General features: G+C 47.5%; 1 protein-coding gene across 1 annotated transcript in view; it reads left to right on the forward strand.

Annotated features, from left to right (window-relative positions):
- Positions 1-24769, forward strand: part of rai14 (retinoic acid induced 14) — a 90865-nt gene extending 66096 nt beyond the window's left edge. The window contains exons 9-22 of the mRNA XM_083657356.1: positions 3423-3529; positions 5175-5359; positions 7381-7406; positions 7816-7947; positions 8512-8601; positions 13487-13630; positions 14408-14509; positions 14834-15553; positions 16403-16860; positions 19245-19413; positions 20190-20357; positions 21765-21926; positions 22124-22189; positions 22413-24769. Coding sequence (XP_083513482.1) covers positions 3423-3529; positions 5175-5359; positions 7381-7406; positions 7816-7947; positions 8512-8601; positions 13487-13630; positions 14408-14509; positions 14834-15553; positions 16403-16860; positions 19245-19413; positions 20190-20357; positions 21765-21926; positions 22124-22189; positions 22413-22499 — 2616 coding nt within the window. The 3' untranslated portion in view covers positions 22500-24769. The remainder of the gene's footprint in view (positions 1-3422; positions 3530-5174; positions 5360-7380; positions 7407-7815; positions 7948-8511; positions 8602-13486; positions 13631-14407; positions 14510-14833; positions 15554-16402; positions 16861-19244; positions 19414-20189; positions 20358-21764; positions 21927-22123; positions 22190-22412) is intronic.
- Positions 24770-25463: the final 694 nt, after the last annotated feature.

Below are 25463 nucleotides of genomic sequence, written 5' to 3' on the forward strand. Positions count from 1 at the left end.
GACATGTCGACCACAGGGCCATCTGGAACACATTGCTGTGTTTCTGACTGGGCCGAGGAGAAGCATGCCAGCTTGTTAGCTCTGTTAGCTCCAGGCGGTTCGTCATGCCTACAACATAGATCTGTCTATCTGACTTCAATAAACATACAGATCTAGAAACACAGAGGACCATCTGCCATTGCCAGCTTTTGCATTTGTAAATGAGAATGTTCATGTAATTTCAGATATATGTCAATGTCAATTGTGATCAGAAACAGCGCTACTACTATGTAGCATCAAAGTTTACTTCTGTTTTTAACCTGAGGAAAAAATACAAGAAAATCATACTCCCAAATAAATTGCCCATTGATACCTGATGCAGCATTTGCGTGTATATCCCTCATTTGTGTGTGTATCCCTTTAAGACCACGAACCGCGTGACACGGTTCGCGGTCTTAAAGGGATACACACACAAATGCTGCATCAGGTATCAATGGGTTAGATGATATGATGAAAGCTACACTGACTGTAGCTTTATGATATATTAGGGAGGAGCACATAATAATACTAATAATAATAATTCATTGTATTTATAAAGCACTTTTCACTGACCCAAAGACGCTGACACAGTATGAGTACATAGACAACAAGATCACAACAGCCAACAGATAGGAGTAACAGTGAACACATGGATCAGGGATCTCTGGAAACAGAGGGGAGGAGAGGGACAGGGTCCAGACAGAAGAGAGGGAAGTGGAAAGAGAGGAGGAGGCGAGGAGGTAGGAAGAGGTGGTTCAGGGTACATCTATAGGAGCAGGGCTCTGTGTGTTCATTGGTCCTCCAAGTGGGGTCTGGGGACCCCCCAGGGGGTTCCAGGGGGTCCCCAGCAAAAGGTAAAATAATTTATTTCCACTATAATTCCATCCATAAGTAACACAATGACAGAATGTATGAGTATTTATTTTGGTCATGGGTTTCATACACTTAAACATCTAAATGCAAAATATGATCAGATGGGGGTCCGTGCGTGGTCTCATTTGTGTCCTTTAGGGGTCCTCGACGTGAAGATGTTTGAGAGCCACACTGCACTAGGCAGTCACACCAGCAGCCCCCTGTGCGTCCACATAGCAGGAAGTAGCTCAGGGCTTTTCTAAGCCTCCGCATCAATGACACGTTGTGTTCAGCGATTAGTCGCAGCAACACTATAGAAAGCCGTAGCGCACGTGTTGAGGTACAACGAGTAAATCCACTCCTTTCCCCTGGGAGAGTTCATCTCATCACGCAGAGGTCTTTATGAAAACACACATTTTCTAAAGTCGCCTGTCAAACAAACACACACACACACAGAGAGAGACGAGCCTGGGAAGAGAAATGGATTCCAGTCGTTCAGACACGACCTCAAATGGACGTAGCAGACAGAGTGCAGTCTGCTAAAGTCTTTATCCGAGCGCAGAGGAACCACAACATACTTCTGTCCTCGGTGGTGGGTGGCAGCAGAAGGCTTGTAATATAAAACACAACAGGTTTTATACTGCGCCGTGAGATTCCTCGGCTCTTTCAAGTGGCTTTTCATTTTTACCAACAACCACGTCTTGTTTCCTTTTGAACAGATCAATGTCTGTCCGTGGAGACGTCTCTATTCTTCACTTCAATCCTCAACTCTCTTTCTTTGCTTGTGCAGATTTACTGCGTTTAGCTCCACATCTGAAGTTGAACATACTTTGACGTTACTCATTATCATTCCTGCTAATTCCCCACAAACAGTCAGAAGACGTTTAATTCAGAACTCTAAATAAATGGCGACATTTCTGGGTTTTGTTCCCTGGCTCATATTTCACTCAACATAAAGCATGTTAAATAGCACAGGCCCGGTGGTTCTTCTGTTGATCCGCTGAGAGCCTCGTTGAGAAGACGTTCTCTTTGCTTTTCTCACCCGTCTGTGATTTCTCTCACCACACAGACACAGAGCCCATATGTCTAGCTGTATGTCACAGAGCCCTTTTCCCACATGCGTACCGGAAAATTACCTGTAAGTCAATATCGGACATTTCCCTTCACACTTCGGCTCGCGCATGTGGGAATCTATCAGCGAATTTTCCTGTATGTTGGGGGGGCGGGGGGAGGGGGGAGCTTATTTGGGGGGTCGGCAAAACTCGAAATAAGTTCGCTTGTCAGTTGTCACACAATAAATCACACTCGTTTGACTTAAGAGCAGCGTCAAGCCGCCAGCGTAATCAACACAGCCGATTTCCCCCTCCCCTCTCTGCTCGAGAGCAGCAGCCACGGACAGACACAGCGAATGACACAGCAAATGCACAAGCGAAATGTGGAAGTAGTTTGCTTTGATGTGCGCGAATGATTAGTTGATGCACTTTGAAGAAGTTGGGATCCGTGTCTGAGAGAAATAGTTGCTGGTTCGATGTTTATCCGTTCACCTGCGTCGCGTTGAAGCACTTTTTACAGACTGGCTTCGTTTGATGTGTCCGGGGTTGCCTTCGGAAATCAGCAAGCTGACATACTGCTCTTATTAGGCTATCACAAGATCATTTCGCCAGTTTGCTTTAATGTGCGCGAATGATTAGATTATGCCCGCTGGAACATTAAGCAACGTGTGTAGGCTACTCCTCGCCCATGATTGAAGGACCGCTGTCGCGGAAAATGACTGGAACCGTTTCCACTTGCGTCCCCTTAAGAGCATACCGCTCTTCTGACAGGCTGGAAAGTGGTGAAATGTCGGGGACGACGGGGTCGCGCTTATACCGGCACGACGCCTTTCTCACATGCAGGCATTAGACCACGTACCGGTCATTTTGCGGTACAAAGCGCATGTGGGAAAAGGGCTACATGTCACGCAAGACACACGTTAGGTGTGTGTGCATGTGTGTTTGTTCATTGTCTGTGTGTGTGTGTTTGTTCATTGTCTCTGTGTGTGTTGGTGTGCTCAGATAAATAAGCTTCTCTCTCTCTCTCTCTCTGGTATTTACCATTTCAATCAGGAGAGACTCATTCGTTTAGTGAACAATTATTGTTATAAAATAGAGTAGTTCCGGACGGTCCTTGACTCTAGGATTGGTTCGACGCCGTTGTAAAATACTCTATAAACACACACGTGTGACCGCATCACAGTATTACTGCGCCAAACAGCGTCTCTGTGTTTGCTGCGTCTGTGTGTTGCTTGGCAACCCTTTTGCTTATGTCGCAGCTGAAGGACTACATTGCTTGGCGGAAGAACGGTTATTTGTTATCAATATGTCATTATGTGTTATTAGAAAAAATCACATAGTGTGGATTCCCTGCCTACCAACACGAGGGTCGCAGATTCATGTGTGTGTGTGTGTGTGTGTGTGACCTTGTGTGTGTGACCTGTGTGTGTGACCTGTGGTCCCTCCATGGAGTGATCTTCAGTCCTATCTAATGTTGACACTGTGTGTTTGGTCCCACAGGACGGCCTCAGTCCTCTGCTGCTGTCAGCCACACAGGCTCATGCTGACGTCTGTAGCACCTTGCTGGACTGGGGCGCCGAAATCAACGCGTCGGATAACAATGGCAGGTAAGGACACAGGAGCAGACACACAGACACACACACACACAGTGGTGGACTGCATAATCGGGCATGTCGGGCAAATGCCCGGTGGCCTGGCCTGGCCTGGCCTGCAAAAAAAAAAAAATTTTTTTTTTTTTTTTTTTTGCAGGCCAGGCCAGGCCACTCACTGAACAGCAGGCCAGGCACCGCCTACTGGTTTACTAGTGGTTTTATTACTTTATTCAGGTTTAAAGTGGGTGCATCTCATTGTAAAATTGGACTTGGCCCAAATTGGGCTTCAAACGGCCCAAATCGGGCTTCAAACGGCCCAAATCTGGCTTTAAACGACCCAAATTGGGCTTCAAACGGCCCAAATCTGGCTTCAAACGGCCCAAATTGGGCTTCAAACGGCCAAAATTGAGCTTTAAACGGCCCAAATTTTTCGCCTGCGCCCTTCGGACGCCGGCACGCGCGTCAGCCCGTATCAGCCTGGCCTGCTTGGTATCTAATGCCCGGCCTGAATTATGATCCCAGTCCGCCCCTGCACACACACACACGCACACGTACGCACGCACACACACACTCACACACAGTAAACGCCCGCACACACACGGTAAACACACATGCACACACACACACACACACACACACACACACACACGTACGCACACACACACACACACACACACTCACACACAGTAAACGCCCGCACACACACACACGTACGCACGCACACACACACACACACACACACACACACACACACACACACACACACGTACACACACACACACACACACACTCACACACAGTAAACGCCCGCACACACACGGTAAACACACACACACACACAGTAAACGTGCACACACACACGGTAAACACACATGCACATAATTCAGGAATGGTATGGGTGACTGAGAATAGGTAGGTAGGGAGTTTATTCTCCACAAGAGGAAATTCTTTGATTTTCTTACTTTATTTATTCATGCATGCGAGTTGCGATAAGGTGTACTAAAAACAACACATCATTTTATATTAAAAAAAAACACTAAAATCATAAATCGTAAACATAAAAAGAGGACATTTGTACACGTGAAACAAGACAAAGTACAACAAATATAGGATAAAAAGATCAGCAGAAATGAAAATCTAAATATATACGAGGTTTCTAAGAATACGTGTAGCACAGACTATATATTAAACATGACAGTCAGGTGCAGCGAACACATGTACATTTAAGAAAATACCACCATAGAGACCCGGGTTCAATTCCCGGCAGCGGTATTTCTGGCTTGGTTAGACGTTCCTACATTCACAATTGGTCGTGTCTGCGGGTGGGAAGCCGGTGGGGTATGAGTCCTCACTACACTAGTCGTGCAGGGCACCTATTCAGGGGGAAGAGGAACTGGTGGAAATACTGTGATCCTCCCACGGGCTACGTCCTGCTGGTGAAAGAAGCAACTGGCGACTGCACATGTATCAGAGGAAGCATGTGATCTACAACTTCCCCCAGATTGGCAGATTAATTGACCAAGTACAATTGGCGAGGGGGAAGAAATAACACAAAGAAATGTTGCAATGTTGATTGTTGGTTTCTGTGCCAAACTGTGTGTTTCATGTGCCAGTGCGCTCACTCCTGACACCTGGTGGTGGGGGGGTCTGTGTTTCACAGGACAGCCCTGATGCTGGCCAGCGAGTCCAACAGTGTGGCTGTGGTGGAGGTGCTGCTGGGCAGAGGGGCAGACCCGGGTGCTGTGGACGCCCAGGGCCACGATGCCCTGTACTACGCCAAGCTGTCAGGCAGCTCCCAGGTCACAACCGCCCTCACCACCGCCCGGTCCACACAGCAAGACCCAGGTGAGATTTACACAATCATCACCACGGTTTCACCAACCACCACATGGTTTGTGGAGCCCTGTTGTGAAGCCTCCACTTTGGCATTGTGACATGTTGGTTATTTGGAGCCTCTAATCTCTCAAGCCAGTCTATCACTTCCACAATCTTCCAATCTTCCAGAGACTTAGAATTTGGCCCGAAGACGTTGTCATCTTCCAAAGAAAAAACAACTTGAAACTAGCGATTGAGAAAAATACACTCATTAGGGGACATTCAGACCAAAAGCGTCTACCAGCGTCTTTCTGCAATTCATTCTCTATGTAAGGACGCGCTAGACGTGCTCCTCTTTTAATGAACGCACCTGGCATTTAAACGCTGGTGGCGTCTCGTCTTTTTGGCGGAGCGCTCTGGCCGTTTTAAAGCTGAAAAAGTTGAACATTTGGAGGAAAAGCGCGCTGCTCGTCTTTTCCACTCCTCCTACATTTTCTCCTCCCAGAGGGATCCTCAACCTCGCTGCTGCCAGAATTGGCAATAATCTGGCTTTCATGTTGACAGTGAACAACATCAAACAGACAAAACCAGCTGGCTACCGTCCGTGTGGTCGTTGTGTACTAAACTGTACTGCACGTGACTGCAGGGGGAAACAAAACAAAGCCAAAAGAAACACTCCTTGTGCTGTGTTTTGTGCACAATGGAAGCGCCCTCGACATGATTTTCATAGCGTTCAAACTGTGAAAGAAGGGCTTTCCGCACACTTAAATTTGCACTAAAATTCACATTTATTGTGAGCTTTTGGTCAGCAAGACCTTCATCAGAGCATAGCGTTCAAACTGAAAAAAACACTTTTGGTGTGAATGTCCCCTTAAAGCTAATTTATACTAACTGCGGAGTGTCCGGTGTTCGCGGAGCGGAGGCTCTGTGCGGCGCTCCTCACAGGCTCTGCGGAGGGACTGCATGGAGCTCCGCGCTCCTCTCAAAAAATTTAACTCCGCGGAGCCCGCCGCGAGCTCGTGCAGTCAATTCCGAGGCTATGATTGGCTAATGTTTGCTATGGTTTGTATAGGGAAGAAGCCTCCACAAACTGACCAAGTGACCGGTGAAATCAGTGCAAAATGAACGGGTTTGAGCATCGCCTGGTTCAGTCTGAATAGCCTACAATTTACTACGTCAATAAAAACTTGATTTGAGATCGAAAAAATTAAATGCAAAGCACAAAAACAAGAAGACAACAAACTTACTTGCTAAAAACAAACTGAAAATAGCCTGCAATTGCACTAGGATTGATTATTTGCTGATATAAATCAGGATCACACACGGAAGAACTGATGTGACATTTGCATTCCTGCTAAAAACACAACGGGAGCCTGGAGGGGGATTCTCCTCTCTCTGCAGACGCTGCACTGATACCGTATTTACCATAAAAAGATGTGCCTCTGTGGAGAGAACGGTCTTGCCGTGAACACCGCGGACACCGGACACTCCGCAGTCAGTATAAATTTGCTTTTAGGGAAGTGTTTACTGAGGTCATAAATCAAGTAAGAAGTAGGGTAATTTTCCCATTGACTTCTATACAATCAGACTTATTTTCGCAGCCAGTGGAGTCGCCCCCAGCAGGCCATTCGACACAATGCAGGTTTAAGGGACTTCTGCATTGGCTTCATTTTTCAGTGCCGGAGGTTGCCCCTTGGCAATGACACACACACACACACACACACACACACACACACACACACACACACACACAATCTGGATATTTGGGATTGCCCTGAGAACCTGTGGGTGTATCTGTTTCACCTTGACTAATCCAGTATGTATCTCCTTCGTGTGGTGGAGAGTTGTAGTACACTGGTCCACTGTTGAGTCAACACTGCCACCTGTAGGAGTTTCCCTGCTATACGTTGTTTTACTCTTCTTCTGTGAATGAGATGATTAGCAATAGCATAAACATGGTAAAATAATGCAGAAGGAGGGTGAAATTCTCACTCAGATTTTTTTTCTGACACGCTGTCTGTTTTTTACTTTCGTTCCGTCTCCGTTGACAGATGCCAAGTCTCCTAGAAGTCCTCAGGTAAGAACTCAACTTCCCTGACAAATACTTCACATGTTCTTATAAACATGCCCTACTTAACATTAATGCCTGGGCCCACAAGATTGATTCTTAGGCACTATAAAATACTAAAATGTCTAAACACCCAATGTGAAACTTCTGTCACCTATTTCACCAATTTGACACAGAACTCAATCAATCATTACTGTAACACCAATGTGGAAATGAGACAAATATTCAACAAGAGCTTAAATGTACCTATAAATGTGTGTTGTTTAGCTGCATCTCAAGCATTACATTATGTGATCGGCGTGATATTGTCGATATCAAATCTCTCAGCTTCACAGCAGCACTCACTGGTTGACTATCCTTCCCTTTTACTAACCACAACTAAACGCCACCTTTCTTGTCTCTATTCTTCTCTGTGTTGTTTGCCTCCTTCCTTTGTCTGGCTCCCTCTGCTGGCGCTCCTCAGCATGATCAAGTAGCTAAGCTAAGTGATGAACGGATCACAACTCCCAAAAAACGAAAAGCCCCTCCACCTCCTATTAGCCCACTGCAGGTAAACGCATCTGTCTGCTTGTCTGCTTGTCTCAGTGTGCTTCTATTGTGTGTGTGTGTGTGTGTGTGTGTGTGTGTGTGTGTGTGCGTGTGTGCGTGTGTGCGTGTGTGTGTGTGTGCGTGTGCGTGTGCGTGCGGTGGCGTTCTGGCAGCCATTTACCATCTTATTTCTCTCAGCATGTCTGTCAGTCTTTTCTCGCCTATCTGCAGGTCAGTTGATGTTTTGAAACAGAATAACTGACGTATTTGTGTTCATGTTAATTTTATCCTTTATAATGTACTGTACGTATTCATCTCTCTTTTGTTTCCCAAAGTAGAAGAATTCAAACTGTACCCCCCCATACAAGCGTCTGGGGCACTAATGTCCCTATTACTTTACCTTAGCTTGCCTTACATTTATTATTATCGGGGAAAACATTTTGTGTACAAACAGCTTGTTAACATTCCTTGGTTTTGAGTAATAATCTCGACATTGCTAACTAAACGTGGATTTCCCCTCCAAATGTGGCAAGTGCTTTGATAAATAATTTGATAAATACATGATCTGTATCCTCCTCCTCTGCAGAACTCTGGGCCTTCCTCTCCTGCATACATGACCCCCAGTGGGACGCCTGTGTCCATTAAGAGTGACCCCCCCAAGAGATTCATCTACAAGGTAATGACAAGATACAACGTCAACTCCCAAAGCCTTCACAGCATGGATCAGAGGTTGAGTTAGACCAGGGGTGGGCAACTATTTTTCATGGGGGGCCACATGAGAAACCCAGAACAAATATTGTCATGCCGTAACCCATGGATGGACAACTTTGATGATATAGAGCAGAGGTTCTCAAATGTTTTTCAGCCAAGGACCCCTTACAAGATAGAAAATATACCGGGGACCCCCTCATTCTGATTTGTGATTTTGGGCTAAGCTTAATTGTTTCCACGGTAACGTGCTTGACTTTTAATTTGATAGGTTTGTTATTAGAATGTAATCCATGAACCATTTTAGTTTTAAAGCATAAACTATTTTCGTTGAACTATGAAGATTTTGCAAAAAAAATATATCTATTTTTTTATTACATTACATTTAATGTACATTACGTCATTTAGCAGACGCTTTTGTTTTGTCCAAAGCGACTTACAATATCACAATTTGTCAACAATCCAGAAAACCACTATGCAACACAATCAATGACAGCCAAGATATTTTGATAGACTAGCACCATGTAGGAAGTAGTTTGAGAAGGAATAAGTAACATGTAGCATTTTTTTTTAATAAAAAAAAAAAAAAAAAAAATTTTACCTGAAAACTTTTCGCGGACCCCCTGGCAAAGTGCCACGGACCCCTGGGGGTCCGCGGACCCCCATTTGAGAACCACTGATATAGAGGACCACAAAAAAATTCCTCGTTACCAGATTTTGCTGAGGGCCGAACATGCCAGCGCAAAAAATGTGGGGCATTTGAAGCCAGGTTTAGAGGAATAACTAATTTTTAATTAACAGTTGTGATGTCATTGTTCAGTCTTAACCACCAATATTTGATCCTTTTTTCACTCCTATGTCACCAACCCTGCCGGGCTTGAAATTTACTTTTTTGACCACCTGCCAATATGGCTGCTAGATTTTAAAGTTACCAGCCAATTAGAATTTCCACTAGCCGAAATGTTTTTCTTGAAATAAACCAGAATATGATTGGGTTCATTTAAGCATAAGTATCAGTAAGTGGCCCGGGATTCTCAAAGCCTGTGTTGAGGGTCACACAAGAACAAAAATGCACTCTTGAAGCGAAATAAATCCAAAACCAACGAGTTAATTATTTAAATGTTTACTTCAATGTAGAACAGTAATTTCTTACACATGAGATTGCTTTGAGCCTTTTAGTCATAAAGATTATTGAACGATATTCCATATTCCAGACTGAAATGTTATAACAGAAGTGGAGTATTGGCCAGAATGACATGAACATTTGGAAACTTATTCAGCGGGTATCTTGCGTTCAGGTGCATTGTAAAAAAAAAAATGTTTTGCAATTCCATCGCGGGCCACACAGGGGGCGCCGGCAGGCCGCATGCAGCCCGCTGGCCGTATTTTGCCCATGTGTGAGTTAGACTTTCTGGTTGTGCAGACAGGGTCGTTAAACATTTTTTGTAAAATAATCTATTAGTACCTCTGTTAAAGGACAGCCTTCAAATTTTTCTGTCATCGTTTAAAAAAAAGGTAAAAGACATAAAATATTGGGTAACGTGACCATTGGCATGGATGGAACGTGTACTAGCGTGTAGCGTTACTGGCTGTGTAGTGTTACTGGCTGTGTAGCGTTACTGGCTGTGTAACGTTACTGGCTGTGTAACGTTACTGGCTGTGTAGCGTTACTGGCTGTGTAGCGTTACTGGCTGTGTAACGTTACTGGCTGTGTAGCGTTACTGGCTGTGTAACGTTACTGGCTGTGTAGCGTTACTGGCTGTGTAACGTTACTGGCTGTGTAACGTTACTGGCTGTGTAACGTTACTGGCTGTGTAGCGTTACTGGCTGTGTAGCGTTACTGGCTGTGTAACGTTACTGGCTGTGTAGCGTTACTGGCTGTGTAACGTTACTGGCTGTGTAGCGTTACTGGCTGTGTAACGTTACTGGCTGTGTAACGTTACTGGCTGTGTAGCGTTACTGGCTGTGTAGCGTGTAGCGTTACTGGCTGTGTAGCGTTACTAGCTGTGTAGTGTTACTGGCTGTGTAGCGTTACTGGCTGTGTAGTGTTACTGGCTGTGTAGCGTTACTGGCTGTGTAACGTTACTGGCTGTGTAACGTTACTGGCTGTGTAGCGTTACTGGCTGTGTAACGTTACTGGCTGTGTAGCGTTACTGGCTGTGTAGCGTTACTGGCTGTGTAGCGTTACTGGCTGTGTAACGTTACTGGCTGTGTAGCGTTACTGGCTGTGTAGCATGTAGCGTTACTGGCTGTGTAGCGTGTAGCGTTACTGGCTGTGTAGCATTAGCGTTACTGGCTGTGTAGCGTGTAGCGTTACTGGCTGTGTTGCTACTTACTGGAGATGCTAGTGTGGCTGCTTGGCAGCACTGGGAAAAACTTCAAGCGGATGTTGAGGAAGGGATTGTGGGAAATGTGGTTTATGAAAAAAGAAAGGAAGAAACAGGAAACATACTACATCTCAAAGCATGAACCCTAAATCATTTAAATGCTGCCTCAACCTCACAGCAAGCTGTTACCATCTCATCCTATTAACCAACTGACTCAAGCTAAACGTTCCTGCCTGGAGAACAAGAGCCTGGAGGGGGATAGCTCAGGGTTTTTCCTCCTTTTCTACCCACACTGACTTTCTAGAAGGGGCAAAGCAGTCTAAACCATGATGCTGCCAAACGAATGTACTGACCACATCAATATAATTAAAAACAACTTGGTCGATTACTCGAAATATAAAGAACAATATAGATCAAAGAGAATACAAATGAATGTAAAGGGTAATATAACAAAAATAGAAAAAGATTTTAAACACTATTATATATGTTGACTATTCTAAAATAAAGCAGTTAACACATAGCCATCATTGTATGTGGGAAATGTAACTGCCACATCAAAGTTACGAGAGGAACTTTTCATGTGGCTCTTAGCTCATATTCTGTCCAGCTGAGTGGAAATGTGTCGTCACTTGCCGGAGTTTGATTGAAAACTTATAATGAAGATTGTACAGAAATGTGCAAAAGGAATTGGTGTAAAGTCCTGAAAAGTCCTTGAATGTGCTGTTGAATAAGGTGTGTGAACCCTGCATTACAGTAGCATGCCACCACGCACCAATGAGCTAAACCCCTTGCCTTCTACCTTCACCCTTTTTGCCACTCCCACTCTATATTGTCCCCTCCCCTTTCTGTGTCTTCTGCCCCCTGGCTCCTCCCACCCTCCTCACCCTCACTCTCTCTCCCTCTTCTCCTGCCCCCTGGCTCCTCCCACCCTCCTCACCCTCACTCTCTCTCCCCTCTTCTCCTGCCCCCTGGCTCCTCCCACCCTCCTCACCCTCACTCTCTCTCCCCTCTTCTCCTGCCCCCTGGCTCCTCCCACCCTCCTCACCCTCACTCTCTCTCCCCTCTTCTCCTGCCCCCTGGCTCCTCCCACCCTCCTCACCCTCACTCTCTCTCCCCTCTTCTCCTGCCCCCTGGCTCCTCCCACCCTCCTCACCCTCACTCTCTCTCCCCTCTTCTCCTGCCCCCTGGCTCCTCCCACCCTCCTCACCCTCACTCTCTCTCCCCTCTCTTCTCCTGCCCCCTGGCTCCTCCCACCCTCCTCACCCTCACTCTCTCTCCCCTCTTCTCCTGCCCCCTGGCTCCTCCCACCCTCCTCACCCTCACTCTCTCTCCCCTCTTCTCCTGCCCCCTGGCTCCTCCCACCCTCCTCACCCTCACTCTCTCTCTCCCCTCTTCTCCTGCCCCCTGGTTCCTCCCACCCTCCTCACCCTCTCTCTCTCTCCCCTCTTCTCCTGCCCCCTGGCTCCTCCCACCCTCCTCACCCTCACTCTCTCTCCCCCCTCTTCTCCTGCCCCCTGGCTCCTCCCACCCTCCTCACCCTCACTCTCTCTCCCCTCTCTTCTCCTGCCCCCTGGCTCCTCCCACCCTCCTCACCCTCACTCTCTCTCTCCCCTCTTCTCCTGCCCCCCTGGCTCCTCCCACCCTCCTCACCCTCACTCTCTCTCTCCCCTCTCTTCTCCTGCCCCCTGGCTCCTCCCACCCTCCTCACCCTCACTCTCTCTCTCCCCTCTTCTCCTGCCCCCTGGCTCCTCCCACCCTCCTCACCCTCACTCTCTCTCTCCCCTCTCTTCTCCTGCCCCCTGGCTCCTCCCACCCTCCTCACCCTCACTCTCCTCTCTTCTCCTGCCCCCTGGCTCCTCCCACCCTCCTCACCCTCACTCTCTCTCTCCCCTCTCTTCTCCTGCCCCCTGGCTCCTCCCACCCTCCTCACCCTCACTCTCTCTCTCCCCTCTTCTCCTGCCCCCCCTGGCTCCTCCCACCCTCCTCAACCTCACTCTCTCTCCCCTCTCTTCTCCTGCCCCCTGGCTCCTCCCACCCTCCTCACCCTCACTCTCTCTCTCCCCTCTTCTCCTGCCCCCTGGCTCCTCCCACCCTCCTCACCCTCACTCTCTCTCTCCCCTCTTCTCCTGCCCCCTGGCTCCTCCCACCCTCCTCACCCTCACTCTCTCCCCCCTCTTCTCCTGCCCCCTGGCTCCTCCCACCCTCCTCACCCTCACTCTCTCTCTCCCCTCTTCTCCTGCCCCCCTGGCTCCTCCCACCCTCCTCACCCTCTCTCTCTCTCTCCCCTCTTCTCCTGCCCCCTGGCTCCTCCCACCCTCCTCACCCTCACTCTCTCTCTCCCCTCTTCTCCTGCCCTCTGGCTCCTCCCACCCTCCTCACCCTCTCTCTCTCCCCCCTCTTCTCCTGCCCCCTGGCTCCTCCCACCCTCCTCACCCTCACTCTCTCTCTCCCCTCTTCTCCTGCCCCCTGGCTCCTCCCACCCTCCTCACCCTCACTCTCTCTCTCCGCCCCTTCCTCATTTCCAAGGAGGACGAGGTCAGAGGAGCAGCACTGAGAGAGGAGGTGGAGAAGCTGCATGAGGAGAAAAGCATGTTGCTGGAGACCATCGAAGACCTGAAGCAGATCGTGGAGCAGGCGGCCCTGCTGCCTGGCCCTGAGCCAGATACACAGGTGAGCTACGTCAGTGTGAGGAGGGCTTTAGAGTAGACTGTGGCAAATGTAAATAGAAATAGAAAAAGTAGAGCGTTATAGACAGTGAAGTGGTATCGCAGAGGTGTTGCATCTGTTTACTTGCAGGCTGCAAATGGGTCATCTACCCAAATCACATTTCTGAATTGGATGAACTGTTTAAAGAAAAGTCACTGTCGAGAATAGGAGCCAGGTTGGTGACACTTGGTGTATCTGAGATATTTATGTGACGTTCTTTTACTTGGATTTTGATTGAATACGTCGTTTTAAGATGTGAAGGACGATCAGTGAAGCAATATTTTTGTTTAAAATTGTGCATATTAAGAGCAACAGTGCAGAATAATACACATTTTGAGAGGATTCCTGCCTGGACTTTTGATTCAACTGACACTTTCCAGCACTGCACGTTTTCATAATATCTGTTCTGATGTTCAAATCAACTGGGTTTTCCTAAAAAGCAGTGCTCTGTGCTGCCAACACACAGCTCAGTGCAGCTGAACTGCTTCACCTTATGCATTCTTGAAGGAGGTCTACCTAAGCTGAAGACATGTTGCAACTCGTCTCGTTCTTCAGCAGGTAGCTAGTGGTCCTGATCTTTGCTTTTATGCCTCTGTGTGTGCCTGTGCCTGTGTGTGTGTGTGTGTGTGTGTGTGTGTGTGTGTGTGTGTGTGTGTGTGTGTGTGTGTGTGTGTGCGTGTGTGTGCGTGTGTGTGTGTGTGCGTGTGCGTGCGCGCGCTGTATATGTTTATGTGTGACTAGATTGAGCACAGCTATACAGCGGCTTCAGCGCTGGTTTCTGCCCTGCAAGCCAAGGTTGCCGCTCTCACTTTGGAGAACCAGCAACTGGGTAACATACTCAAGGTGAGGTCACCACCCTGCTGCCGCTGTGCAAGCCAGCTAACCAAACAGCACAGCCCATAATATACACAGGCTTAAGATAAACAAGTTAACCCACAAACAAACACACACGATACTTAACGTAAGGACACTAGAGCAGCTACTGCTCCGCGTGAGAAGCTAAGTGCTCAAACATCTGTCTTCCTATCTTACTGAGGAACCTACAGCACAGTAGCATTTAGCCAGTGGATGGAGAGTTTGTGGTGGGGCTGCAAATGAGTTACTCATGTAAGTGGTATGTGCTTCTAACCCAGTCTAATCCTGCTCAATGTTTCCCTCACCTCGTAGAAACGTCCTGAGGACCTGAAGGAGACCAGTCGTCCAAACAGCATGGCCTCCAACTCCTCTTTCCACTCCACCCAGGATGATTTTGATGTGCCGACACAAAGCCCTGTTACCACCAGGCCAGCGGACGTGGAAGGATCAGATGTTTCGGGGAGAGGCTCCCCCAGACGGGAAGACGGGGTCGAGGAGGAAGAGGGCGAAGGAGGCAGAGAAGGGGGCAACGAGGAGATCAGACTATTGAGACAGGCCCTGGAGAGCGTTCAGACGAAGCTACTGGAAACGCGAAAGGAAAACCGTTCGCTGCAGGCTCAGCTGAAGCCCGGCGGCGTCGTCTCCGAGAGAGGTCGAGAGAGAGAAGAGGACGAGAGGGCGAGGGAGAGGGGAAGAGAGGAGGAGCTGCTGGAGACGCTCGCGGAGCTCCAGGCGAAGCTGACGGAGACGCAGGAGAGATACCACCAAGCTGTGGAGGAGGTGCAGGAGATGGGCAGGTTAGGAGGAGGAGGAGGAGAGAGAGGAAGTGAACATGAAGTCAAACAGCTGAAGGCCCAGCTCGTCCAATCGGGATCTGAGCAAGAGAAGGCAGCTCAACGAATCAAACGGCTCGAGGAGGCGCTGAGGAGGGCAGAGGAGGACAGAGAGAACGTGAAGGGGAAAGAACAAGAGCGGAGGAGTCGAGGCGAGGAGCTCTACAAGGACGCACAGGAGGAGATAAGGATGCTCCAGGTAAATAATGCCTCCTTGCCTCCTTCCTTCACAAAATTATGATGTTGTTTATCTTGGTTTTATCGAATCAGGAACCTTATATCACGTATCACATCATATCTTGACATATTGACATAAGCATGTCATCCATCCCTAGTTTGTGAAAGAGTGATTCATTCATTCATTTATTTGTTCACTTGTACAAACAACTCATTCCATCCATCATCTATCATTATGGCTGCCCTCACAGGGCCGGTTGTAAATGTAACAAATGTATCTAGAGCCCAGTGGTTCTCAAATGGGGGTTCGGGGACCCCAGGGGTCCGTGGCACTTTGCCAGGGGGTCCACGAAAAGTTTTCAGGAAAATACAAATAAAAACTTGACTTTGACACATGTGATCTACATGCTCCCAACATGCTCCCTCTAGTCTACATGCTCCCAACATGCTCCCTCTAGTCTACATGCTCCCAACATGCTCCCTCTAGTCTACATGCTCCCAACATGCTCCCTCTAGTCTACATGCTCCCAACATGCTCCCTCTAGTCTACATGCTCCCAACATGCTCCCTCTAGTCTACATGCTCCCAACATGCTCCCTCTAGTCTACATGCTCCCAACATGCTCCCAACATGCTCCCTCTAGTCTACATGCTCCCAACATGCCCCCAACATGCTCCCTCTAGTCTACATGCTCCCAACATGCCCCCAACATGCTCCCTCTAGTCTACATGCTCCCAACATGCCCCCAACATGCTCCCTCTAGTCTACATGCTCCCAACATGCTCCCTCTACATGCTCCCTCTACGTATTCTCCTTCATGTTTCATCTGAAGCACTCACATCTGACTTTGTTCCTTGCTGCTGCCGTCCAGGAGGCTCTGAGGGGCACGGTACCCGTGGAAGCGGCGGCCAAAGACTTTGAGGAGATGAAGGCGGAGCTGAACGAGGTGATCGCCGGGCTGCAGCGCCGCCTGCTGGAACTCTCGCACTCCTACAGCGACACCAAGAGCCAACTGGGCGCCACGCAGAAGCAGCTGGCCGAGCACAGCTCCGCCTCCTCTCCTTCCTCAGAGCAGCAGCAGGTGCAGCTGCTGAAGAGCAGCGCAGAGGAGCTCCAGGCGCGCTTGGCTGAGACGGAGAGGAAGCAAGCGGCCGCCCAGCAGGAGGTCTCTGAGCTGAGGGAGGAGGCGGAGTCTTCTGTGACGCTGGCCGATCACGCTCAGGTGGTGTCGTCACTGGGAAAAGCCATCAAAGAGCTGGAGAGCCAATCAGAGGCGCTGAAACAGCAGCTGGCCCAGAAGACCACGCAGGTGGACGCTCTTCAGGACAGGTGAGAAGAATAAATCGAATAGATATTAAACCACTATTCTACTATTAGTCATATTTCTAAGTCCCTTAAAGTCTGCATATAGGAATAGGACAACACTATGTCATGGTAATAATGCAATACACATAAACAATTGACACTATAAGCTTGACACTCAAGTCAAGTCAAGTTTATTTGTATAGCCCTAATTCACAAGCACGTCTCAGAGGACGTCACAGAGAATATGTCTAGCTAAATCTAGCTGACACAACAGTAACAATTACAGTAGCAATAATAACAACAAGATTGAACAATCATATGATAGAGAGAGAAAGGGAGAAAAGGGGGGGTGGAATGTGGGGGAGGAGAGAACAGGGAGGGGAGGAGGTGGGGGAGGGAGAGCAGGGGGAATGTGGGGGAGGAGAGAACAGGGAGGGGAGGAGGTGGGGGAGGGAGAGCGGGGGGAATGTGGGGGAGGAGAGAACAGGGAGGGGAGGAGGTGGGGGAGGGAGAGCGGGGGGAATGTGGGGGAGGAGAGAACAGGGAGGGGAGGAGGTGGGGGAGGGAGAGCGGGGGGAATGTGGGGGAGGAGAGAACAGGGAGGGGAGGAGGTGGGGGAGGGAGAGCAGGGGGAATGTGGGGGAGGAGAGAACAGGGAGGGGAGGAGGTGGGGGAGGGAGAGCGGGGGGAATGTGGGGGAGGAGAGAACAGGGAGGGGAGGAGGTGGGGGAGGGAGAGCGGGGGGAATGTGGGGGAGGAGAGAACAGGGAGGGGAGGAGGTGGGGGAGGGAGAGCGGGGGGAATGTGGGGGAGGAGAGAACAGGGAGGGGAGGAGGTGGGGGAGGGAGAGCAGGGGGAATGTGGGGGAGGAGAGAACAGGGAGGGGAGGAGGTGGGGGAGGGAGAGCGGGGGGAATGTGGGGGAGGAGAGAACAGGGAGGGGAGGAGGTGGGGGAGGGAGAGCGGGGGGAATGTGGGGGAGGAGAGAACAGGGAGGGGAGGAGGTGGGGGAGGGAGAGCGGGGGGAATGTGGGGGAGGAGAGAACAGGGAGGGGAGGAGGTGGGGGAGGGAGAGCAGGGGGAATGTGGGGGAGGAGAGAACAGGGAGGGGAGGAGGTGGGGGAGGGAGAGCGGGGGGAATGTGGGGGAGGAGAGAACAGGGAGGGGAGGAGGTGGGGGAGGGAGAGCGGGGGGAATGTGGGGGAGGAGAGAACAGGGAGGGGAGGAGGTGGGGGAGGGAGAGCGGGGGGAATGTGGGGGAGGAGAGAGCAGGGAGGGGAGGAGGTGGGGGAGGGAGAGCAGGGGGAATGTGGGGGAGGAGAGAACAGGGAGGGGAGGAGGTGGGGGAGGGAGAGCGGGGGGAATGTGGGGGAGGAGAGAACAGGGAGGGGAGGAGGTGGGGGAGGGAGAGCGGGGGGAATGTGGGGGAGGAGAGAACAGGGAGGGGAGGAGGTGGGGGAGGGAGAGCGGGGGGAATGTGGGGGAGGAGAGAGCAGGAAACAGTCCAGAGATAGTTTAGAGACTGCTAAGTACACCATGAATTTGAACCACTGAATTGGACAACTAATACATCTGGCTCATTAAGGCTCAATCAGCAACATCTAGAAACAATACTGGACTTGCTCTGCTGACGTTGAGCGGTTGATGGTTCTAAACACTACACTATGGGGCCTATAATAGTCCTCCTTGTTTCAATCTGTTACTGATGCATCCCACAATAGTCATCAGATAACTTCTAGAGGCAGCATGACCCAGAGCTGAACTTGACGTCAACAGGTAGCAAAAAAGTCCAGTACAGTACATTGGATTCCCCTGTGCTAATCTACAGCACAGCCGACACTCTGGAGGCAGGCAGGGGAACTGCAGCATGTTTGTGAGACACTCTGGAGGCAGGCAGGGGAACTGCAGCATGTTTGTGAGACACTCTGGAGGCAGGCAGGGGAACTGCAGCATGTTTGTGAGACACTCTGGAGGCAGGCAGGGGAACTGCAGCATGTTTGTGAGACAGTCTGGAGGCAGGCAGGGGAACTGCAGCATGTTTGTGAGACACTCTGGAGGCAGGCAGGGGAACTGCAGCATGTTTGTGAGACAGTCTGGAGGCAGGCAGGGGAACTGCAGCATGTTTGTGAGACACTTTGTAATCCAGGAAACTGTGATGTTGATGTGATGTCCACCCACATGGTCCTGGGAGTTTTCATGACCGTCTTTATGAGAGTTCTGTTGCAACAAAAGCTTTTTAGTAAGGCATGGAAAAACGATCTCTCTGTGATAAATGCCACTTCTCCTGGCTTCCAACTCGTAGCGAGTTATGCTCAGTTGTTTGGCGGTTGTTCTTTAAAGCTTCTATGTCTTTAGCTGTAACTCACTGGTCGTCACCATGTGGTTCTTGTGTGCTCATTCTGCAAAAAGGCTGACAGCGGAGAAAGAAATCACCCCGGAGGATTCAGTGTCCCGCCTGGAGCATGAGACCATGAGAGAGGGCCTGGAGGGCGAGGTGAGCCACCTGACGCAGCTCCTCCAGGGGGCCCTCAGGAAGCAGGACGAGATGGCTCTGGAAGCTGCTGCCGCGTGGCAGAAGGTGAGTGGGAGGAGGCATGTGAGACAGAAAGAGGAGTCGAGGAGGACCAGGAGGATTTTATATACGAAGAGATTAGAAGGGATGTGATGAGAGGAAGTAGTTGAAGGAGTTCCTATATATAATATAATAATATAATATATAATATAAAAATATATAATATATATATATATATAAATATTATTACCGGTATATATTATTCTTACTTCCTTTTTAGCACTTTTTTGTGTGTGAAATCCCATTATTCAGTCAAATGCCGCAGCCCATATTTCATTCTTGTCCGTGTTCTCACCACAGTATGAGGGCTTTTTATGCCACAGCAGATTGCTGCTTAAAGGTGTCGATACTTTAGTGATTCAAGAAGTCAAGCGAGAGTAGCATCTCTTAGCTGTTGCTAAAGAAAATAAAAAAATATCCCACACTGGTCTGCCTCCAAAACAAAGACTTTATGTTTGCAATGTCATTAAGATCCACCAAAGAGCCACACCATTATAGCCAAAACTGTGGGTGAAATAATATGGCCAGATGTTAAACTGGACAACCCAAAATGACCGTCACTCACCACCTCGTAAAAATGATAGGGGAGCCGTGAGTTGGCGGTGCTGGCAGCAGCACATGCTGTCCACATCGGAGGATAAACAACTGTCAACTGTTTAACTCTATTATTTCTCTATCCCCATTTATCCTTTTATATTTTATTATTATATTTTATATATTGTATTTATTTATATTTATCCTATATATCTTACTGTTCCTTCCTTCTCCTCTCCGTCCGGCAGGCGCGGGAGAGCCGTGCGGAGCGCGAGGCGCTGCAGGAGCTACTGATGTCCCGGGAGAAGGAGACCCAGACGCTGAGCTCCAGGCTGGCTGAGTCGCAGGACGCCGTGTCTCAGCTCAAACATCTGGTGGAGAATCACGTCAGCTCAGAGAGAGAGAAGAACAAGAGGGTGGGTGATGCACTTTGGAGCCAGTGGAGATGTTAGCCTGGTTAAAGACCATCTTTGATAACATGATCTCACGTTCTGCTTCGCTCTACGTATCAGTCTGGACCTCCACATCGATGTCAGTGGGCGGGAGCACTTTGCCTTGACAGACAACTCCTTCAACCAGTCGGCGTCGTCAGATCCACCCAGATGAACACTAAAAACGCCTTTTCTGTTGAGAAACTCTGCTTGTGCATAATCGTGTTCTTGTTTAATTGTTGTATCGTTATATTATAGTCTATTTCTGCAATAACTGCACTTACAGCTATTTTTACTAACGTTAGCGCTCGTTGCTTCGGGAGATGCCACTGATTGGCCCGGTTACCTCATTAATTAGGACGCAGGCCCTGATTGGCTCGGTTACATTGTAATTTCAGGAAGTTGATGTGGCCGGCAAGAACTCCAGATTGCACACAATATTCCACTATTATTCGGAAAATGACAATATTCTGAATTTGATAAGGGTCATGTAAACAGCATTCCAGTTGCATTTTCCGAATTTGCTCTTTTTCCGAATTTAGCATTTTCCGACATCTGGGTTATTCCAGTATTATTCGGGTTTTCTGAGGATTCTTTGATCATGTATACAGCGCATTCGGAATATGCGTCTCAATCAGGGTTTTTACCGCAGTTTGGGATGCATGTTGCCTGTTTGTGGTCAGCTGATGTGTGCTAGAAAGCGCTAGAACAGGCGATATAATCATATAATCCATCATCTCTGGCATGCAAAAAGAAAAGCCCACATTTCTGATCGGGAGGAGATGAGAAACATCGATTTAAAGAGAGAGAGAGAGAGAGTAGCCTATAGTGCCCAGTGCCCACGGAAGTCCACAATGCTTGCGAGCCTGCGAGGTAATAACGTAGGCTACTAGCCTACTTTTTATGAAAGACTTGGATGCGCAACACCAAACTTTCCAGCAGCGAGCTCCTGAAATGGACCAAGTGATGCTCGTAAGAATAGTGCTGCTCTGTTTATTCTCAACAGAAAAACTGCGGCTCCGCCTACCTGCATCTCTCTCTCTCCCCTCCCTCACGTGTCGGAGAGGGTGAGCTACAGTTGCATGTAAACGGGAATATTAGTGGATTATTCATTTAGTCGGAATATTGTCATTTTCCGAATATGGGCAAAAAGCGGAATATTGTGTGCATGTAAACGTAGTGACTGATCCGTGGAGCCAAACAGAATGCGAGCTTGTGTGATCAGGATGCTCATCGTGCCTACCTACCACTCAGTCCTTTACAACAATATCTCTCCAACAGAAAATTCCCCACAAGTACAATTGACATTAGTCCTCATCACTTCTTCTTCATTGTCTTCTCCTTCTCCTCCTCCTCCTCCTTCTTCTTCTTCTTCTATCTTTCCCCTATCAGATAGATGACCTGTCGCGGGAGGTGGGGAAATTGAAGGATGCCTTAAACAGCCTATCACAGCTGTCCTACAGTTCTGGTTCCGCCTCCAAGAGGCAGCAGCAGCAAAGCCAGCAGTTGGAGACGTTGCAGCAACAAATCAAGCAGCTACAGTACCAGCTAGCAGTAAGAGGTTTTAAATTGCAACATCCGTAAATGATGTGCCTCGTTTTAAAATGGACGAGAATACACAATCATTCCCATTCTGATACACAGGACATGGTGTTAAAACACTATGTACTGAGTACATCTGTTTGATCACTTACCTTTGATTTACTTTGATAACAGAGATGTGTATTTACCTTACTCATGTGTTTGTCTAGGAGTCCAAGAAGCAGCACCATGAGATCGTGTCTGTGTACAGGATGCATCTACTCTATGCTGTCCAGGTATTTTCAACACTAATTCAGCTCAATTTTGCCATTGTTTGAGTTTTAAATGACTTGAAATTAACATGGAATTTGGTTGTATTTACAGTGGACTCAAGTCAGTGGATACATGTATTTTGCTGAAGCTAAAGCAGCTAAGCCTGTTTGTGTGTGTGTGTGTGTGTGTGTGTGTGTGTGCGTGTGCGTGTGCGTGTGCGTGTGCGTGTGTGTGTGTGTGCTGCAGGGTCAGATGGATGAGGACGTCCAGAAGGCCTTGAAGCAGATCCTGATGATGTGCAAGATGCCGAGCCAAGCCAAGGAAGCCTGCTGAGATACACTGGGTGGGGCCGGGGGCGGGGCCTGGTATCACTGCTGCTGTCAGCTGCACTCTCTCATCCAAACTCACAGGTCTCTGGTGCCAATTACAAGCAAGTCTGACCACAAATTGTGCTCTGGAAAAACCTGGTTCCTGTGGGCTGGTAGGTTTACAATCAAATGCCAGTCCCTCATATGAGCACATTGCTGTTTATTGACTTGCTGATGTAATGTTGGACTTCCTTTGAGTGCCCAAGTCATCCCATCATCATCAAAGATCATCTTAACCCATTGATACCTGATGCAGCATTTGCGTGTATACCCCTCATTTGTGTGTGTATCCCTTTAAGACCGCGAACCGCGTGTGGAACAAATGCTGCATCAGGTATCGATGGGTTAAGATGCTTTTGGGAAACTGCAGTCTAGCAGTCAGCCAACGTACAGATACTGTACACATCAGTCAACCGTTAAGGGTAACGGGTAATGAATGGGTGATCCAGGCGGCCATCTTGGGTCAAGTGGATCATGTGGCCAAGTATGTTCACATGAACACTACAGTACACTGTCAATGTGTATTATCCCTATACCGCAGGCAGAGAATGCAAACATACATCAAGGCGTAAACGCACACTGATAAGTCAACAGTGAAAACGAGTGAGTTTGATTGGGTTTGTCTCTGTTACAAAAGTCCGTCTGGAGCAATAAAAGAATCACACACCGCTGCTGGTAATAATATCTATTTTTGACGAGATCAACAGTGTTAGTTCTGTGTTCGTTTTATTTTACTTGTCGTTCAAAATGTTTCATTGTTGTCCACATTTTCCTGATACAATCTAAATTATTTGCGACCTGATGATAAACACTGCATGTGACTTTGCTCAAAGCCAGCCCAAGAATCACAAAGAAATGTCTGTTTGTTTTTGGCCGCACTTCTATGAAGAAAAGCATGATACTGTTTTTATCAATATTTTTCCTATAGCACAAACATTTATAAAAAACAAAAACAAAAAAGTATTTTATTGAATTGTATTACATTTTTCCAAGTTACTGTACTTCTAAGAAAACAATGAAGAGGTTTGATAGCTGTATTTTTGATGGCCTTGTTTTGTGTTTGTATGAATGCGATGCTTTTCCTAATATTAACGCACTATGATGTCAACTGTCACCTGAATGTTTTGTTTGTTTCGCCTTTATTGTTCCACCATATTCACATTTATATACAGGCTTGAATATAACTGATTTCACCTAGTAGTAATAATAATAATAAATATATATACATTTCAGTTCTAACAGTACCTAACCATATGGGTTCAGCATCTTCTTTGTATTTATGTTTTTATTTCTGACTATCAGGACAGACGGCTGCAAGAATCTGAGTTCTTACATTTCATCTTCTCCAGTCTTTCATTTTGGTCTTTTGTTCAGCAGTTGGTTACTTGAAAAGAAAAGCAGCAGTTGTCTGTTGAAAGCAAAACTGTGTTTTGCATAATGCTCTCTTGAAAACCATCATTCTGTCTCTGATCACGTGCCTGCAATCCCATTAGTGTCCACACACTATCTTTCTGGCTCGAGCATGTTTAAAAAATACTGTATCATCGTCACTGACGTCATTTCACCAGGCGTTCTCACACCAACCTATTCATTTATACCACTGATGGTTTTCTTGGCTTATTTCTGGGATACTTCCACCTGTTGAAATGTTACTTTGTAGAGGTACGGAATTACACTGTACAATATTTGCGAATACAAGACAAATGCAAAATTCTCTTTGAACGCGGAGAGGCTTCTGAACTGTTTTCACTCCACAACCTGCCTTACTACTTTGAGATGTTCCGTTCAGAACCCACCTTTCTTCTGAACACTATTTGAGATTATTCAGAATGCGCATGACACTAAAAGCTCTTAAATCTGTCAGATTAAATTAAGTTGTATCTGATTGATTTTTTTTATCCCCCGCCCATATTTCTCACTCAGGACCATAATACTGAACAAATAGATCCTGAGTAGAGGCTTAGCCTGTATTTGAACCTGTCCTTTCTTTTTTAAAGTAGGTTGTAGTATATCAAATGCTGACTTCTCTCTCAGTGATGCAGAGAGATAAATAGGCCTTGTCTGAAATATCTTCTGTCAAGAAAGGGATAAGAAGGAAACTCTGTCTGATGTTGTTGGTTGTTTCTTTATCAATTGTTTTGTAGTGAAATGGAAAAAAAATGTTTGCCAACTGCTCTTTTTGCCAATGTTAAATAAATGTTGAAGCTATTTCATTGTACCTCTGTGGTTTCTTGTTTCCCATATTCTATCAATAACAATAAAAAAAACACAGCAATGGTGGAAATGTGACGTTATTTAAACATTTTTAGAAGCTTAATAGCATTGTTAGATATATGTGATTAGAAGTGATTTGAGAGATAGAGATGATGACAGGACTCTTAAACGTTTAATTTCATTAATTTAATTATACCCTTTGAAGCAGAGACAGGAGCTGCTTCTCTGTTAGCTGAAAATAGGAAATGATTTACCTAATTTGTCACTAGTACCCTGGTGAAGTGAGGAAGGTATGATCTAAGTCGAGGCAATAACAGACCACTAGATGGCGACCTGAACCTAAAGATCTCTTGCTCCTTCATTCTCTTCCCATAGGCTACTCTACTGTATAGTGCATTATATACAGTCAGTACATATACTGTACATCACATTATATCTTCTATTCTCTCAGTGTTTCTCACCTTGGACACCTTGTCCATTAGGCCAGGTGGTTTGACTGCTGGAACAGGGTAACTTCTTATTTATTTGCCACTAGGAAAAGGTTTTTGTTAAGTGTCTAAAAGCCCTTAGCCTCAGTCAAACCAGCCACACCTGAACAGTTAACATGCTGTGATTAGGCCTCAGATCCGTTTAACCCTTTGTCTGCTGAGAAACTGCTTTGGTGTTTTCGTTCCTGAGATTGAGACTGAGATTTATTACATGACCTTTGTTTAGT

The sequence above is a fragment of the Poromitra crassiceps genome, assembly GCF_964638095.1.
Source record: "Poromitra crassiceps genome assembly, chromosome: 21".
NCBI lineage: Eukaryota > Metazoa > Chordata > Actinopteri > Beryciformes > Melamphaidae > Poromitra > Poromitra crassiceps.